Source organism: Coregonus clupeaformis, unplaced genomic scaffold (assembly GCF_020615455.1).
Source record: "Coregonus clupeaformis isolate EN_2021a unplaced genomic scaffold, ASM2061545v1 scaf1522, whole genome shotgun sequence".
In the NCBI taxonomy this organism is placed as follows: domain Eukaryota; kingdom Metazoa; phylum Chordata; class Actinopteri; order Salmoniformes; family Salmonidae; genus Coregonus; species Coregonus clupeaformis.
The window spans coordinates 38,127-57,500 of record NW_025534976.1 but is presented as its reverse complement, the minus strand read 5'-3'; the positions used below and the strand labels follow the sequence as shown (position 1 = coordinate 57,500).

General features: G+C 44.7%; 1 protein-coding gene across 1 annotated transcript in view; it reads right to left on the bottom strand.

Moving 5' to 3' along the window:
* LOC121542584 (dolichyl-diphosphooligosaccharide--protein glycosyltransferase subunit STT3B-like) overlaps positions 1-14,746 on the bottom strand; it is a 71,307-nt gene extending 56,561 nt beyond the window's left edge. Inside the window, exon 1 of the mRNA XM_045218356.1 lies at positions 14,184-14,746. Within this exon, the coding sequence (XP_045074291.1) occupies positions 14,184-14,452 (269 nt within the window). The 5' untranslated portion in view covers positions 14,453-14,746. The remainder of the gene's footprint in view (positions 1-14,183) is intronic.
* Between the last annotated feature and the right edge of the window lie 4,628 nt (positions 14,747-19,374).

The following is a 19,374-nucleotide window of genomic DNA, read 5'->3' as shown; positions in this document are numbered from 1 at the left end:
ATTGGTGGCTGACTAAATAATTTTTTCCCCCACTGTATATATAACCAGCCGATCTGTGTTTGGACCCTAAAACGTTTGGTATAAATTAGTTCAGAACAGTGGTTAAAAATGTGTATTGCTTCCACTGGTTAATCATGAATCCCCAAGAAATGGCAGAAAATGACTGAGTGAAAGAAATGCGACTGTCAAACTGCTATGGAATGATAGTCCTGCTTCAGTACTCTCCACATTGAACCACAGCCAGAGAATGGCTACATTGAGTGGTCCTCTGTAGCTCAGCTGGTAGAGCATGGCGCTTGTAACGCCAGGGTAGTGGGTTCGATCCCCGGGACCACCCATACACAAAAATGTATGCACACATGACTGTATGTCGCTTTGGAGTTATATCAGAGTAAAAAGGTCAATTAGAGCTGAGCCTGTCTTTCTCTCTGCCTGTCTGTCTCTCTGCCTGTCTGCCTGTCTGTCTTGACGTTCTTAGTCTTCCAGAGATCTTGTGGAGGCGGCATGAGAGTGGTGCTAGCTAGAGGGTAGGCCATAGGGTGCGTCCCAAATGGCTCCCTATATAGTGCACTACTTTTGACCGTCTGTCTGGATCGGAGTCTAATAGGAGCCAAGTAGTGCACTATATAGCCTAGGGAATAGGGTGCCATTTGGGACGCACACACAGAGATATAATAATCTCTGGTTACCCTGGCCTCTCTCTCTCTCTCTCTCTCTCTCTCTCTCAACTCTGCCTTACTCAGGGTGCTCAGTGGGGCTGTACTAGTATGTTGGCCTCCTCTAGTTTTACTGTAAACTGGAGGAAAGACCAAGGAGGAAGATCTAGCATCGCTAGCTGGTCCCTGGCACAAAAAGGTTAAGAAGCAGTGAGATAGAAGATGGAGTGGGCTGAGAACCACCACTGCCCTAGAGAGTCTGTTAGCCTCTGGCTGACTCAAGGTGCTCATCAGTGGGGCTATACTACTGACTACAGTATGTTGGGCTCTGGCTGAGATCACTACTGCAATAATGAGGATGATTTAATGAGGACTTTTCCAGCAGCCTCCTTCACAACACAACCAGCTGCTGCTTACATCCCTTCATCACCTCTCTTTCCTCCCTCGCTCATTCATTCCTCTCATCTAGGGCTGGGCGGTACACCGTATTTTACGATATACCGGTATTGATTCATGGACCGGTTTGGGTTTTTACTTTACCTTCTATAACAGTATTTGAATGTTTGGTTTGTTAAATGTGATACGCAGTGTGTAACGTCCATTTTTATAGTTTACTTTCGCTACTTGAGTAATCTCTCTCCTCTCTCTCTCTCTCTCTCTCTCTCTCTCTCTCTCTCTCTCTCTCTCTCTCTCTCTCTCTCTCTCTCTCTCTCTCTCTCTCTCTCTCTCTCTCTCTCTCTCTCTCTCTCTCTCTCTCTCTCTCTCTCTCTCTCTCTCTCTCTCTCTCTCTCTCTCTCTCTCTCTCTCTCTCTCTCTCTCTCTCGCTCTCTCGCTCTCTCGCTCTCTCGCTCTCTCTCTCGCTCTCTCTCTGACGCTTCCCACACAGACCTAGCCCCGCCCCCTGTCACTCAAGGAGTGCATTGGTTGTTCCTCGACCAGGAGACATTTGCGTTTAGTCAGCATGGTCAAAGCAGCACATGTAACAATGTTGATGACAACGATGCCATTTCCACTTTGCTTCTTAATATAAATCCACTAGCGTTCTATAATTACACTATTAGTTTGTGTTTCTTACATCTGCAAACAGCTAGTTTGTCTTTTCTTAGCGAGTTGGGCCTAAATCATGTTAGCCGCTAATGCTAATAGCTAGTTAGCTGGCTGGCTAGCTAGCTAATAAATGTACTGAGTCAGAGCAAAAGTAATTAGCTATACAGTCTGATCATACCAGTGATGGTTTAGACATAAAAGCATGTTGTTTGTGCAACAGTATCTTCTAAATGAAATTGGAATACGCAAAGCATGACTACGTTAGCGACATGAAGTAGCTAAGAGAACATTCAATGTAGCCAAAGATTATAGGGTCCCCTAGGAAACACTTATCAACACTTTTGGTTCCTATCCGGTCACAGGTTCCTCCCTGGCATTTTCATTCGTTGTCATGTCAAACAACACTGTAATCAAAGTGCCCACTATGATAGTCTAGCTATAGAATTAGAATAATCATTCTATTTCCATGACTCCAACAGTTCACCCAAGTGTTTTGCTCTAAATCGCAAGTCAAATCGCAATTGCAACATTTGGTTAAAAATAAGGCCTAGATTTTTTGCCAATATCGTGCAGCCCTCTGTGGCAGTGTGGAAATTATCTCAAATGAGTGCAGGAAAAGCAAACATTTCTGAAAATGCAGAAAATTATTTTTGGTTGACGTTGAATTGAACAGTATAAAACAATGAGAATAGAGAAAGACATTTACATTTTTACATTTTAGTCATTTAGCAGACGCTCTTATCCAGAGCGACTTACAGTTAGTGAGTGCATACAAGACCCAATGAAATCAGTTAGAATGTGTGTGTTGCCACCCTAAGGCACTAACCATAAAGCACATGTACAACTTTTATTATTCAAATACATCAAATACCGTCAAATACTGTCATACAGTTTTATCTTTTATTTTTTTATACCATGATATGATATGTTGGCCGTAACGCCCAGCCCTACTCTCACCTCTCCATCCCTCCCTCACTCCATCCATTCCTCTCATCTCTCCATCCCTCCCTAGATCCCTCCATCCATTCCTCTCATCTCTCCATCCCTCCCTAGCTCCACCCTCTCATCTCTCCATCCCTCCCTAGCTCCCACCCTCTCATCTCTCCATCCCTCCCTAGCTCCACCCTCTCATCTCTCCATCCCTCCCTAGCTCCACCCTCTCATCTCTCCATCCCTCCCTAGCTCCACCCTCTCATCTCTCCATCCCTCCCTCCCTCCCTCAGGGTGTCTTACAGATAAAGGATGTGTTGTGAACATGGATGGTCTGATATGGCTGAAGTGTTTACTCTGGCAGCCATGTTGTACTTTATTATGTCACTAATCATATTTATGACTTCTACTCTGTCATTGCGACTAGCTCTAAGGAAACTTTGCGGTATTTAGTTTTTTTATGTATAATTTTTTTGGCACCCAAAACCCTCACAAACTTTTACAGATACACAATTGAGAGCATCCTGTCGGGCTGTATCACCGCCTGGTACGGCAACTGCACCGCCCACAACCGCAGGGCTCTCCAGAGGGTGATGCGGTCTGCCGAAACCATTACCGGGGGCAAACTACCCGCCCTCCAAGACACCTACAGCACCCGATGTCACAGGAAGGCCAAAAATATCATCAAGGACATCAACCACCCGAGCCACTGCCTGTTCACCCCGCTATCATCCAGAAGGCGAGGTCAGTACAGGTGCATCAAAGCTGGGACCGAGAAAATGAAAAACAGCTTCTATCTCAAGGCCATCAGACTGTTAAATAGCCATCACTAGCACATTAGAGGCTGCTGCTGCCTATTGAAATCACTGGCCACTTTAAGAAATGGAACACTAGTCACTTTAATAATGTTTACATATCTTGCACTACTCATCTCATATGTATATACTGTATTCTATTCTATAATATTCTACTGTATCTTAGTCCATGCCGCTCTGTCATTGCTTGTCCATATATGTATATATTCTTAAATTCCATTCCTTACTAGATTTGTGTGTATTGGGTATATGTTGTGAAATTGTTAGATATTACTTGTTAGATATTACTGCACTGTCGGAGCTAGAAGCACAAGCATTTCACTACACCCGCTATAACATCTGCTAAACACGTGTATGTGACAAATAACATTTGATTTGATCCAATCATATTTATGTCTTCTACTCTGTCATCTATCCAATCATATTTATGGTTTATACTCATCTATCCAATCATATTTATGATTTATAGTCTGTCATCTATCCAATCATATTTATGGTTTATACTCATCTATCCAATCATATTTATGGTTTATACTCATCTATCCAATCATATTTATGGTTTATACTCATCTATCCAATCATATTTATGGTTTATACTCATCTATCCAATCATATTTATGATTTATAGTCTGTCATCTATCCAATCATATTTATGGTTTATACTCATCTATCCAATCATATTTATGGTTTATACTCATCTATCCAATCATATTTATGGTTTATACTCTGTCATCTATCCAATCATATTTATGGTTTATACTCATCTATCCAATCATATTTATGGTTTATACTCATCTATCCAATCATATTTATGGTTTATACTCATCTATCCAATCATATTTATGGTTTATACTCTGTCATCTATCCAATCATATTTATGGTTTATACTCTGTCATCTATCCAATCATATTTATGATTTATACTCATCTATCCAATCATATTTATGGTTTATACTCTGTCATCTATCCAATCATATTTATGGTTTATACTCATCTATCCAATCATATTTATGGTTTATACTCTGTCATCTATCCAATCATATTTATGGTTTATACTCTGTCATCTATCCAATCATATTTATGGTTTATACTCATCTATCCAATCATATTTATGATTTATACTCTGTCATCTATCCAATCATATTTATGGTTTATACTCATCTATCCAATCATATTTATGGTTTATACTCATCTATCCAATCATATTTATGGTTTATACTCATCTATCCAATCATATTTATGGTTTATACTCTGTCATCTATCCAATCATATTTATGGTTTATACTCATCTATCCAATCATATTTATGGTTTATACTCATCTATCCAATCATATTTATGGTTTATACTCATCTATCCAATCATATTTATGGTTTATACTCTGTCATCTATCCAATCATATTTATGGTTTATACTCTGTCATCTATCCAATCATATTTATGGTTTATACTCATCTATCCAATCATATTTATGGTTTATACTCTGTCATCTATCCAATCATATTTATGGTTTATACTCATCTATCCAATCATATTTATGATTTATACTCTGTCATCTATCCAATCATATTTATGATTTATACTCATCTATCCAATCATATTTATGATTTATAGTCTGTCATCTATCCAATCATATTTATGGTTTATACTCTGTCATCTATCCAATCATATTTATGGTTTATACTCATCTATCCAATCATATTTATGATTTATAGTCTGTCATCTATCCAATCATATTTATGGTTTATACTCTGTCATCTATCCAATCATATTTATGGTTTATACTCTGTCATCTATCCAATCATATTTATGGTTTATACTCTGTCATCTATCCAATCATATTTATGGTTTATACTCTGTCATCTATCCAATCATATTTATGGTTTATACTCATCTATCCAATCATATTTATGGTTTATACTCTGTCATCTATCCAATCATATTTATGGTTTATACTCTGTCATCTATCCAATCATATTTATGGTTTATACTCATCTATCCAATCATATTTATGGTTTATACTCATCTATCCAATCATATTTATGGTTTATACTCTGTCATCTATCCAATCATATTTATGGTTTATACTCATCTATCCAATCATATTTATGGTTTATACTCTGTCATCTATCCAATCATATTTATGGTTTATACTCATCTATCCAATCATATTTATGGTTTATACTCATCTATCCAATCATATTTATGGTTTATACTCATCTATCCAATCATATTTATGGTTTATACTCATCTATCCAATCATATTTATGGTTTATACTCATCTATCCAATCATATTTATGGTTTATACTCATCTATCCAATCATATTTATGGTTTATACTCATCTATCCAATCATATTTATGGTTTATACTCATCTATCCAATCATATTTATGGTTTATACTCTGTCATCTATCCAATCATATTTATGGTTTATACTCATCTATCCAATCATATTTATGGTTTATACTCATCTATCCAATCATATTTATGGTTTATACTCATCTATCCAATCATATTTATGTCTTCTACTCTGTCATCTATCCAATCATATTTATGTCTTCTACTCTGTCATCTATCCAATCATGCACATGAAGCTGCTTATTTTGCAGCTGCTGTTGTCTTTAACACTTTAGTGGTGTAAAGGTTGAAGTCTGGCTCTACGCTTCAGCGTTCGATCTCATTCAACTGAGTTATTTCACCTCCCTCATCACTAGAGCTCTGGCCTGAAGACCATCCTCCTCTCCCTCCCCTCTCCTCCGCTAGGCCCTCTATAAAACCATCCTCCTCTCCCTCCCCTCTCCTCCGCTAGGCCCTCTATAAAACCATCCTCCTCTCCCTCCCCTCTCCTCCGCTAGGCCCTCTATAAAACCATCCTCCTCTCCCTCCCCTCTCCTCCGCTAGGCCCTCTATAAAACCATCCTCCTCTCCCTCCCCTCTCCTCCGCTAGGCCCTCTATAAAACCATCCTCCTCTCCCTCCCCTCTCCTCCGCTAGGCCCTCTATAAAACCATCCTCCTCACCCTCCCCTCTCTCCTCCGCTAGGCCCTCTATAAAACCATCCTCCTCTCCCTCCCCTCTCCTCCGCTAGGCCCTCTATAAAACCATCCTCCTCTCCTCCGCTAGGCCCTCTATAAAACCATCCTCCTCTCCCTCCCCTCTCCTCCGCTAGGCCCTCTATAAAACCATCCTCCTCTCCCTCCCCTCTCCTCCGCAAGGCCCTCTATAAAACCATCCTCCTCTCCCTCCCCTCTCCTCCGCTAGGCCCTCTATAAAACCTGGGTCCATTCAATGGAAAGATGAGGAGGCCTATTAAAGATTCTGGAGCCTGTTTATCGTAGCTACAGTAGGGTCTTGATGTTACCGTGGCTACACTAAGTGTGTGTCCCCCAAATGGCACCCTGTTCCCTTCATGCATACAGCAGCACCCTATGGACCAGGGTCAAAAGGAGGGCACCGTAAAGGGATCAGGGTGCCATTTGGGACGGACGGTCTCTCTCTTTACTGTAGGCTGGACCAGAGCAGTCCCACATCATCACTCAGCAGAAAGCAGAAAGCCTGAATAATATATAGCTATCAGAGAGAGGGGTTATAAGAGCTCATCTATGTACTGTATCCAACGAGAGAGAGAGAGAGAGAGAGAGAGAGAGAGAGAGAGAGAGAGAGAGAGAGAGAGAGAGAGAGAGAGAGAGAGAGAGAGAGAGAGAGAGAGAGAGAGAGGTACACTGAGTGTACAAAACATGAAGCTCTTTCCATGATATAGACTGACCAGGTGAACCCAGGTTAAAGCTATGATCCCTTATTGATGTCACTTGTTAAATCCACTTTAAATCAGTGTAGATGAAGGGGAGGAGACAGGTTAAAGAAGGACTTTTAAGCCTTGAGGCAATTTAGACATGGATTGTGTATGTGTGCCCTTCAGAGGGTGAATGGGCAAGACAAAATAAGTAATACTGTATATGTGTTCTACATGTCTCTCTAATACTGTATATGTGTTCTACATGTCTCTCTAATACTGTATATGTGTTCTACATGTCTCTCTAATACTGTATATGTGTTCTACATGTCTCTCTAATACTGTATATGTGTTCTACATGTCTCTCTAATACTGTATATGTGTTCTACATGTCTCTCTAATACTGTATATGTGTTCTACATGTCTCTAATACTGTATATGTGTTCTACATGTCTCTAATACTGTATATGTATTCTCTAGACATGGGGAAACATCAAAGAGAGAGAGGCCTTCATAATAACTCTGTCTCGTTCTAAATTTGCTGGTCCAGTGAATGATAAGCAGTCCTATGCAGAGTAGAGGCAGTCTAGCCTGTTCCCACCACAAACAGATCTGGGACCAGGCTAGAGTAGAGTCAATCTAGCCTGTTCCCACCACAAACAGATCTGGGACCAGGCTAGAGTAGAGTCAATCTAGCCTGTTCCCACCACAAACAGATCTGGGACCAGGCTAGAGTAGAGTCAATCTAGCCTGTTCCCACCACAAACAGATCTGGGACCAGGCTAGAGTAGAGTCAATCTAGCCTGTTCCCACCACAAACAGATCTGGGACCAGGCTAGAGTAGAGTCAATCTAGCCTGTTCCCACCACAACAGATCTGGGACCAGGCTAGAGTAGAGTCAATCTAGCCTGTTCCCACCACAAACAGATCTGGGACCAGGCTAGAGTAGAGTCAATCTAGCCTGTTCCCACCACAAACAGATCTGGGACCAGGCTAGAGTAGAGTCAATCTAGCCTGTTCCCACCACAAACAGATCTGGGACCAGGCTAGAGTAGAGTCAATCTAGCCTGTTCCCACCACAAACAGATCTGGGACCAGGCTAGAGTAGAGTCAATCTAGCCTGTTCCCACCACAAACAGATCTGGGACCAGGCTAGAGTAGAGTCAATCTAGCCTGTTCCCCACCACAAACAGATCTGGGACCAGGCTAGAGTAGAGTCAATCTAGCCTGTTCCCACCACAAACAGATCTGGGACCAGGCTAGAGTAGAGTCAATCTAGCCTGTTCCCACCACAAACAGATCTGGGACCAGGCTAGAGTAGAGTCAATCTAGCCTGTTCCCACCACAAACAGATCTGGGAGCAGGCTAGAGTAGAGTCAATCTAGCCTGTTCCCACCACAAACAGATCTGGGACCAGGCTAGAGTCAGTCTAGGTGAGCCGGTGAGCGAGCGAGCGAGCCAGCCAGCCAGCCAGCCAGCCAGCCAGCCAGCCAGCCAGCCAGCCAGCCAGCCAGCCAGCCAGCCAGCCTTGAACTGCCTTCTAATGATAAAACATGACATTTCCATTCCAGATCCACCACACTTTTTATTGTTTAATTGACCGAGAAAAATAAACAAGCTATTTTCCTTTCTGGGCTAATTATCAAAGTGGAACAAATATGTCATCTTGAATGATAAATATTCATCATGTTGTTTTGTTGTCACATTACAATATGAATCTGCCTGAGAGAGAGGCAAGGCTGAATGTTAATTAGGATAATAAATTATACTGAACAAAAATGTAAATGCAACACACAACAATTTTAAATATTTTACTGAGTTACAGTACATAGAAGGAAATCAGTCAATTGAAATAAACTCATTAGGCCCTAATCTATGGATTTCACATGACTGGGCAGGGGTGCAGCCATGGGTGGGCCAGGCCCAGCCTGAACAGAAGAGCAGAGAGAGCAGCAAGCTAGTCTGTCTGTCCACTCCTAGACCCTACAGAACAGAAGAGCAGAGAGAGCATCAAGCTAGTCTGTCTGTCCACTCCTAGACCCTACAGAACAGAAGAGCAGAGAGAGCATCAAGCTAGTCTGTCTGTCCACTCCTAGACCCTACAGAACAGAAGAGCAGAGAGCATCAAGCTAGTCTGTCTGTCCACTCCTAGACCCTACAGAACAGAAGAGCAGAGAGCATCAAGCTAGTCTGTCTGTCCACTCCTAGACCCTACAGAACAGAAGAGCAGAGAGAGCATCAAGCTAGTCTGTCTGTCCACTCCTAGACCCTACAGAACAGAAGAGCAGAGAGCATCAAGCTAGTCTGTCTGTCCACTCCTAGACCCTACAGAACAGAAGAGCAGAGAGAGCAGCAAGCTAGTCTGTCTGTCCACTCCTAGACCCTACAGAACAGAAGAGCAGAGAGAGCAGCAAGCTAGTCTGTCTGTCCACTCCTAGACCCTACAGAACAGAAGAGCAGAGAGCATCAAGCTAGTCTGTCTGTCCACTCCTAGACCCTACAGAACAGAAGAGCAGAGAGAGCATCAAGCTAGTCTGTCTGTCCACTCCTAGACCCTACAGAACAGAAGAGCAGAGAGCATCAAGCTAGTCTGTCTGTCCACTCCTAGACCCTACAGAACAGAAGAGCAGAGAGAGCAGCAAGCTAGTCTGTCTGTCCACTCCTAGACCCTACAGAACAGAAGAGCAGAGAGAGCAGCAAGCTAGTCTGTCTGTCCACTCCTAGACCCTACAGAACAGAAGAGCAGAGAGCATCAAGCTAGTCTGTCTGTCCACTCCTAGACCCTACAGAACAGAAGAGCAGAGAGAGCATCAAGCTAGTCTGTCTGTCCACTCCTAGACCCTACAGAACAGAAGAGCAGAGAGAGCATCAAGCTAGTCTGTCTGTCCACTCCTAGACCCTACAGAACAGAAGAGCAGAGAGAGCATCAAGCTAGTCTTTTACTAGGCCTCATCAGTTTACAGTCTAAATGAACTGTGACAAATCCTCTCCACTTACTCACACACACACTGATCTCATTGGAAGCAGGCAGGGGGGGAAACTGTACTCTGACCAACAAGCATTCCAAGAGAGCGAAAATGCAATGTGACAATGTGCAGTAGAGAACACAGTCAACATGGAGGCAGTTACTCTGAGTAGTTAGTCATCGAATTGGAGAAGATGGGGAGGGAGGGAGGGAGAGAGAGAGAAAGAGAGAGGGGGAGAGAGAGAGAGAGGGGGAGAGAGAGAGAGGGGGAGAGAGAGAGGGGGAGAGGAGGAGGAGGGAGAGAGAGAGAGAGAGAGAGAGAGAGAGAGAGAGAGAGAGAGAGAGAGAGAGAGAGGAGAGAGAGAGAGAGAGAGGGGAGAGAGAGAGAGAGAGAGGGGGAGAGAGAGAGGGGGAGAGAGAGAGGGGGAGAGAGAGAGAGAGGGGGGAGAGAGAGAGAGGGGAGAGAGAGAGAGAGGGGAGAGAGAGACAGTTTCTGCCCCTCACAGCTCTAGACCCGACCTTAACTTCCATGACATTTCTCTCTGCAGTAAAACCCTTTCTACCTCCCAAATAGCACCCTATTCCCTATATAGTGCACTACTTTTGACCAGAGCCCCTGTTGATGTCTAACCCATGGGGACTCCTCCCACCCTGGGGACTCCTCCCACCCTGGGGACTCCTCCCACCCTCCCAAGGGTTCTTAGTTGATGTCTAAACCATGGGGACTCCAGAATACACAACAACACACTAGGCCCACACTCAAAAAATACCTTCAAAAAGATGACTTAGAAAAAAGATGACATAGGGGATGGACAATACTCAAGTTTATGTAATCTACACCACAGGCATTCTGGAACTTGACCTCTATTGAGGACCTGCTCCCACACAGTCAGCGTTGTTATGTTTCAGGCAGGAGCAGCTCTGTATCAACACTGCTAACCCACTAACAATGTCTACTGACCGCACCATCTACACACTGAGGTCCTACAGGCCACACACACACACACACACACAGGTTATTGACTGACCCACCAACACAACACCGAGGTTGGATTGTTCATGACCTCAGCCAGGCCAGAGAACAAGCTTGCATTGTATTATTTTAAAGCAACCCACATTTCACATCTTTCTGCCTGCCTCTCTTTCAAACACTCATCACATTCCATTATTCACCAAACAAGAGAACAATTACAACTGGAGTAAAAGAAAGAAAATCTAATCAGTCAAGGAGACAAAAAGAAATACATCCTTTCTAGATTAGATTCCTATTCATTATGGAACACTAACACACCAACCATGTTGTCTGACTGGAACACTAACACACCACCATGTTGTCTGACTGGAACACTAACACACCAACCATGTTGTCTGACTGGAACACTAACACACCACCCATGTTGTCTGACTGGAACACTAACACACCACCATGTTGTCTGACTGGAACACTAACACACCAACCATGTTGTCTGACTGGAACACTAACACACCACCCATGTTGTCTGACTGGAACACTAACACACCACCATGTTGTCTGACTGGAACACTAACACACCAACCATGTTGTCTGACTGGAACACTAACACACCACCCATGTTGTCTGACTGGAACACTAACACACCACCCATGTTGTCTGACTGGAACACTAACACACCACCCATGTTGTCTGACTGGAACACTAACACACCACCCATGTTGTCTGACTGGAACACTAACACACCAACCATGTTGTCTGACTGGAACACTAACACACCACCCATGTTGTCTGACTGGAACACTAACACACCAACCATGTTGTCTGACTGGAACACTAACACAACACCCATGTTGTCTGACTGGAACACTAACACACCACCCATGTTGTCTGACTGGAACACTTGCGAGGTGCCTCAATAGATAATCACTTCTGCAGACATTTAGAGAAGATAACAACACAGGCTGGTGTCTGGACTTTTCAAAGTCTGCAACAGCAAAACGCTCCGGTTTTCTACTTTGGTTGGTTCTAATGAACACCACAGTCCCCCTGCTGCCCTGCCAAGACCCACCGCTGTCTGGGTATTAAGACGTCCCATTCGTCCATCCTCCCTGAGGGAATATGAAGACCTAGGCCCACATGTCATCATTAAAAGAGCATCACAAACACCAGAAACAGGGAAACGGTGATGTTAGTTGACCGGGTTTCCTCTCTGCTCTCTGTATGAGAGACTATGCTAGTTAGTCAGTCAGCAGGCACCACCAAAGGAACGATAATGGAGAGGAGACACGGCACCAAAGGTTAAAACAATCCCCACATGTAATATGTAGTAATATGTTTCTTTGTGTCCAACTCCAACCTAACCAAAAGCTAACCTCACATGCATATTGTACTCGGTGTAGTGTAGGTTGGTTCCTATAGTAATGCAGGTGTAATGCAGGTGTAATGCAGGTGTAATGCAGGTGTAATGCAGGTGTAATACAGGTGTAATGCAGGTGTAATGCAGGTGTAATGCAGGTGTAATACAGGTGTAATGCAGGTGTAATGCAGGTGTAATACAGGTGTAATGCAGGTGTAATGCAGGTGTAATGCAGGTGTAATAGAACAGGGAGCTGGTAAAGGTCTGGAGAGAATATGATTAGTCTTTTTCTTTCCTCTCTTCTTCACCTCCATCAAATGGTTGACATGAAACTATGTTTATTCCATAGTGGTCATTCTAAAATAACACCAACACTGTCAACAGATGATGCAACGCTGGCTTTCGCTTGGCAATAGCCTTTCACACTATCTCCGCTCATATGAGGAGGATGCGTTGGTCTGCCAACTCTCATATGAGGAGGAGGCATTGGTCTGTCTCCTCTCATATGAGGAGGATGCATTGGTCTGTCTCCTCTCATATGAGGAGGATGCATTGGTCTGTCTCCTCTCATATGAGGAGGATGCATTGGTCTCTCTGTCTCCTCTCATATGAGGAGGATGCATTGGTCTGTCTCCTCTCATATGAGGAGGATGCATTGGTCTGTCTCCTCTCATATGAGGAGGATGCATTGGTCTCTCTGTCTCCTCTCATATGAGGAGGATGCATTGGTCTGTCTCCTCTCATATGAGGAGGATGCATTGGTCTGTCTCCTCTCATATGAGGAGGATGCATTGGTCTCTCTGTCTCCTCTCATATGAGGAGGATGCATTGGTCTGTCTCCTCTCATATGAGGAGGATGCATTGGTCTGTCTCCTCTCATATGAGGAGGATGCATTGGTCTCTCTGTCTCCTCTCATATGAGGAGGATGCATTGGTCTCACTGATGATTTCCTAGTTCTCTACAACAGGTCCTTTCAGTGTCATCATGTAGGTATAATTCCTATTGTAATGCCAATAGTATAGGCTAAATTAATTATGCTCCTCTTTCTAGCAGACTGTTTCACCCAAATGGCACCCTATTCCCCATGTATGGCACCCTATTCCCCATGTAGTGCACTGCTTTTGACCACAGCAGGTGTCAGCTATTTGATGAATGGACAGACGGCAGGCCTGGCCATTGTTTAAACTGAGAGTTGCCTATAGACATCCGTCATGTTATACATGTCAAAATGCATATTTCTGCTTATGGCCGAATAGCTTATCCTGGAAGAAAACGCGAACAGTAAAAGTCTAGTTGTTGTGTAAGATCTTGCCAAACAGTTGGATAATAAATGAGGAAACGCATATAGGCTAGCTAGGCTATAGGCTACAGCTTCTTCTTTCCGGGTTCAATCCGCTGTGTCACTCACACCGCACCATTGTCGTTGTCCTCTTTATGAAGACGCACGCTCTGCCCCACTCCGACAGGCACAGTCGCTATGTTTACACACAGTTATTGCTACAACGCATCATCACACTGGAACTACTACAAAAGGCTAAGTGCGTGGCTGAGTTGATACAATGTTGCACTGCTCCTCCGTCTGCTGTTTTGCCAAAAACGATATCAGCGCTAGATCAATTATAGCAACATATTTTGGCTACATTCTCCATTATCGATGTTAATGATCTAAAGTCTACTGCAGGCCAGAATGTCGTGTTCCTGTTTACTCACCAAGGGTCAAACTCGTGAATGATGCTCTCAAAGCGGATGACAGCGAAGAGCCTGGCACTGAAACCAGCAATCCAGGCCAGAAACAGGATGGTGAACGACAGTAAAGACTGCCACCCTGCCGGCTGAACTATCGCGGTGGAGAGAGCCCCCGCTGGACTGTTACCGACGCTCCCCGCTGGACTGGTCCGTCCATTCCCGGAGAACGAAGCTCCAATATTCGCGGCAGAAGCTTTACGCTTGCTATCTGAAACGGAGTGATGTTCCGCCATATTCTACGTCAGACCCCGTTATAGGCAGATCGGATAGGAAAGAGAGAAATCCCCCCCTACTGCCACGCGCCACTGTCGAAGCCCCTCACACCCTATCTGCACCTCTCGTTTTACTTCCAATGACCTACGGTGCACCAGAACCCTATCCTTGGTATAACCGGACCTCTAATTCAAAACCAAGTTCCCCCGATGGAGTCACATAGCAGCCGGGGTTGCAGTAGCACGCGCGACCCGACTAGTGGTTCCTCCTTGGAAGTTGATGGTAGGGCGGGAGCACGGAGGATAGCAGGACCAGGAAGAGAGCTCAGCCTCTCACAACGAGACAGGTACGACTGGGCAGGTCCACCGCGCTGTCATAACACCAATCGCAAGAGAGAGTGTACAGACTGACAGGGACAGTAACCAGTGGGATGTGATTCACCCCCGGATAGTCGTAGCATCCGTTTGTTAAAGATCGCTCACAAGAAAGTCCACCAATCATATGTCTAGGATATAATATCAGACTGAAAATAGCCTATCAACAGCACTGGAGCGCTTTCGCCGAAGAAGCCAATGAAATAAATGAAATCCGCGAGAAAAGAATAGCAGTCCTGCCTGCCACGAGAGCGAATACCACAGCAGCGTAAACCGTCAACTTCTGAATCAGTGCAGTAGATTCATTAGACTACAGTAGACCTGCCTACAAGCAGCTACCTCTCAGTGCCCACATACCAGCGGTATAACGCTAAGGGTGTCTGTCCACTGCCATCCTTCCATCTTTCCTAACATTCAAAAACAACCCTGCTGAGAATGACACAAACATGAAGACACCGCAACATGTCGGAAATAGACTTCTCACACTAATAACAGACAAAGAGGGTGAATTAGACCTATTATTGTCACTTGGTTGGTTCTATTCTGTTGTATTATTTTCTGTTTATATTCTTCTGGTCACGTCAGTCAGCAACCACACTGAGCCAGAATACCATCTACCTCTCTCTGATGATGAAATAGAAAAACAACTCAAGTTTGGATCATTCTCTCAGTTCAGTCACAGTGAGGGGGAATCCAGACCCACCGACCGACCAACCGAGAGACAGATAGAGAGAGAGAGAAAGACAGACAGACAGACAGACAGACAGACAGAGAGGTAGACAGACAGGCAGACAGAGAGGCAGAGAACTACTGAACCAAAAGAACAGAGAGAGGAGGAGACATGTCCAAGATGAAAGACACTGCTTTATAGGGTATAGAGAGGTACGAGCCACATTTATCTGCCATTCAGCAGACGCTTTTATCCAAAGTGACTTACAGTCATGTGCGCATACATTTTTACGTATGGGTGGTCCCGGGGATCGAACCCACTACGCTGGCGTTACAAGCGCCGTGCTCTACCAGCTGAGCTACAGAGGACCACAATTTTCTGGCAGAAGAGGTGAGACATGTCCAAAAGTGCCTTCTGACTCACACGCAAAGGGTTTCAGCCTACTTTGTTAAACGCTGACAAGATTTGCACTAAATGTGTGTCGTAGCCCCTTATGAAAATAATAGATAGAAATCTGGAATCTAAACCCCTAATGCTCATTCAAAGAAAACTTGATCAAATGCAGTGTCCCAAATTACCTTCATCTCCCTCATATAATGTCATATTATGGGATCTATTTACCTGCAGTGAAAGGGAGGCAAACATACACATGCATTTAGGCCTAGTTTATCAGGCTTAGGTTATTACCCATGTAGACCTAGTTTATCAGGCTTAGGTTATTACCCATGTAGGCCTAGTTTATCAGGCTTGGGTTATTACCCATGTAGGCCTAGTTTATCAGGTTTGGGTTATTACCCATGTAGGCCTAGTTTATCAGGCTTGGGTTATTACCCATGTAGGCCTAGTTTATCAGGCTTGGGTTATTACCCATGTAGGCCTAGTTTATCAGGCTTGGGTTATTACCCATGTAGGCCTAGTTTATCAGGCTTGGGTTATTACCCATGTAGGCCTAGTTTATCAGGCTTAGGTTATTACCCATGTAAGCCTAGTTTATCAGGCTTGGGTTATTACCCATGTCTATTTGCAGTGGTGGAAAAAGTACCCAATCGTCATACTTTAGTAAAAGTAAAGATACCTGTTAGGCCTACTGCTGCTAGGTAGCTCTCTCTCTGCTCTCCCCCTCCCCTCTGTCTGTCCTTGATTGCAGGAGTGAAGTCTGGTGTGCGGGAGTCAGGGTTCCAGCTGCAGCTCATTCACCATAATCACCTCAGCCTTAAAGACCCGGTCAAACTTGCCACTCATCGTCAGATCATAGTCAAGACGACCATGTTAGTCTCGCTGTTGACTCAACCTGCTTGTTTTCGCTCTTTGTGTTTTTGGCCTGTTCTAGTTACTTTTCTCCTGTGCCACAGATTATTGGAACCTGACTCCTGCCTCCGCTTCACTCCTGCCACCACCATCCCGCTTACCACTACTGGACTTCCCTTTTGGACTCACCCCGGACACTAGGACGTTACGGTACCACTCCTGCTCAGAACCTGGATCTGTTACCCTCCCTGTAAACCTGGACTTGCTCTTCCCCTATTTTTGGAAACCTGGACAAATTGAACTTTGTAAATAAACCTGTTAAACCTTCTCTGGCTCGGTGTAGTTGTCTGCATTTGGGTTCATATCCAGTTAAATCGTGACAGTATGATCTGACCAACATGAACCCAGCAGACAGTAGCTCGGATACCACCCCAGAGTGCACTCAGATTCGGACTGCCATAGCCAATCAGGGCATTTTACTTGGCCAACATGATACCCTGTTTAAGACAATTTCTGAGAACAATCAGGTGCTGCTTAATCAGGTTCAATTACTCACCAATCAAGTGTCTGCCCTTACTACCCAAGTTAATAATGCACCCCTCGTTCATGGCATACAAACTGCTCCTTCTCCTGCTCCGCCTGTTTTTCCGGCTCCTCCAGCCCAGATCAGAGAGCCTTTTGTTCCTGCTCCAGAGCGCTATGACGGGAACATGGGAACCTGTGGTGATTTTTTGACGCAATGCTCGTTGGTGTTTGAACAACAGCCCCTCACCTACGCTTCAGAAAGAGCCCGTATTGCCTACCTTATCAACTCTACTAGCGGTTCCGCTCGTGCCTGGGGATCCGCGGTCTGGGAGAGTCAGTCAGACATTTGCAACGCTTACGTTGCCTTCACCACTGAGATGAGGAAGGTTTTCGACCACCCCGTACGGGGCAAGGAGGCTGCTAAACGTTTGTTTTCTCTTCGGCAGGGGTCTCGCAGTGTGGCGGAGATGGCAGTGGAGTTTCGGACTTTAGCGGCAGTGAGTGGTTGGAATGACGAGGCATTACAAGGAGTGTTCATTAATGCTTTGGCTGAGACCTTGAAAGATGAATTGGTGTCATATGATGAATCGCCTACGCTGGATAATCTTATTTCACTCACCATCAGGTTGGATAATCGGATCCAGGAACGCCGCCGGGAGAGGAGTGGTAGTTCCAAGCAACCTGTCTGTCGTCAACCAACTCCTTCCCGCCTCTTCCCTACGGAGAAGGCTGAGTCTTCCCGAGTCGATACTAGGAGCACTGAACCCGAAGCCATGGAGGTGGGTTGTGCACGGTTGTCCTCAGAGGAGCGTGCACGTCGTATTCAGGCTCGGGTCTGCCTGTATTGTGGAGAAGCTGGTCATTTCGTTCCTTCCTGCCCAGTTCGTCTGGGAAAAGAGCCGGCTCATCATTAATGGGAGAAGTTTTGGTGAGCCGAGCAGCGGATTCTTCCTCTTCTCCCCGCATTCTGCTCCAGGCATCCCTCCAGTGGCAGTCCCAGAATTTCCCTGTTAGTGCGCTGGTTGACTCTGGTGCCGATGAAAGCTTTTTGGATCGAGAGTTGGCCCAACAAATGGAGTTAGAGACTGTTCCTATGGACTGTCCGCTGCAGGCTAAGGGTCTAAATGGACAATTGTTGACCCGTATTACTCATCAGACTGCTCCTGTTTGTCTTAGAGTGTCGGGAAATCATCAGGAGAGCATTCAGTTTCACATCATTGACTGCCCACAGACCCCCCTGGTCCTTGGTATCCCCTGGCTCAGAAGACACAATCCACACATTGATTGGGTGACAGGTAGAATTGTTTCATGGAGCACATTTTGTCATGTGAATTGTTTGTGTTCTGCTCAGACCCCTGCCAGCACTGTGCCTCAACCTCCACTGGAGTCCATGGATCTCTCTGCTGTCCCTGACGTGTATCATGACCTGGCATCCGTTTTCTGCAAACACAGAGCTACTTCTCTTCCTCCTCACCGGCCTTACGACTGCGCCATTGACCTCCAGCCAGGAGCCCCTCTCCCTAACAGTCGCCTGTACAATCTCTCCCGCCCGGAGACGGAGGCTATGGAGAACTACATTCGGGACTCCTTGGCGGCAGGTATTATTCGTCCTTCCTCGTCACCTGTAGGAGCGGGATTCTTTTTGTTGGAAAGAAGGATAAGACCCTCAGACCCTGTATTGATTTCCCGTGGACTTAACAACATCACCATTAAGAACAAATATTCTCTGCCTTTAATTAATTCTGCTTTTCCCCTCCTTCATGGTGCAACTATCTTTACCAAACTGGATCTACGAAATGCGTATCACCTGGTGCGCATTCGTAAAGGTGATGAATGGAAGACTGCCTTCAACACACCCTTGGGACATTTTGAGTATCTGGTGATGCCTTTTGGGTTGTCCAATGCCCCTGCTGTTTTTCAGGCACTAGTGAATGATGTCCTTCGGGACATGTTGAATCGTTTTGTTTTTGTCTATCTGGATGATATCCTGATTTTCTCAGAGTCCTCCCAGGAACATGAACTGCATGTGCGCCAGGTGTTGCAAAGGTTGTTGGAGAACAAACTATTTGTGAAGATGGAGAAATGTGAATTTCATGTGTCTGAGACCTCTTTTTTGGGTTACATA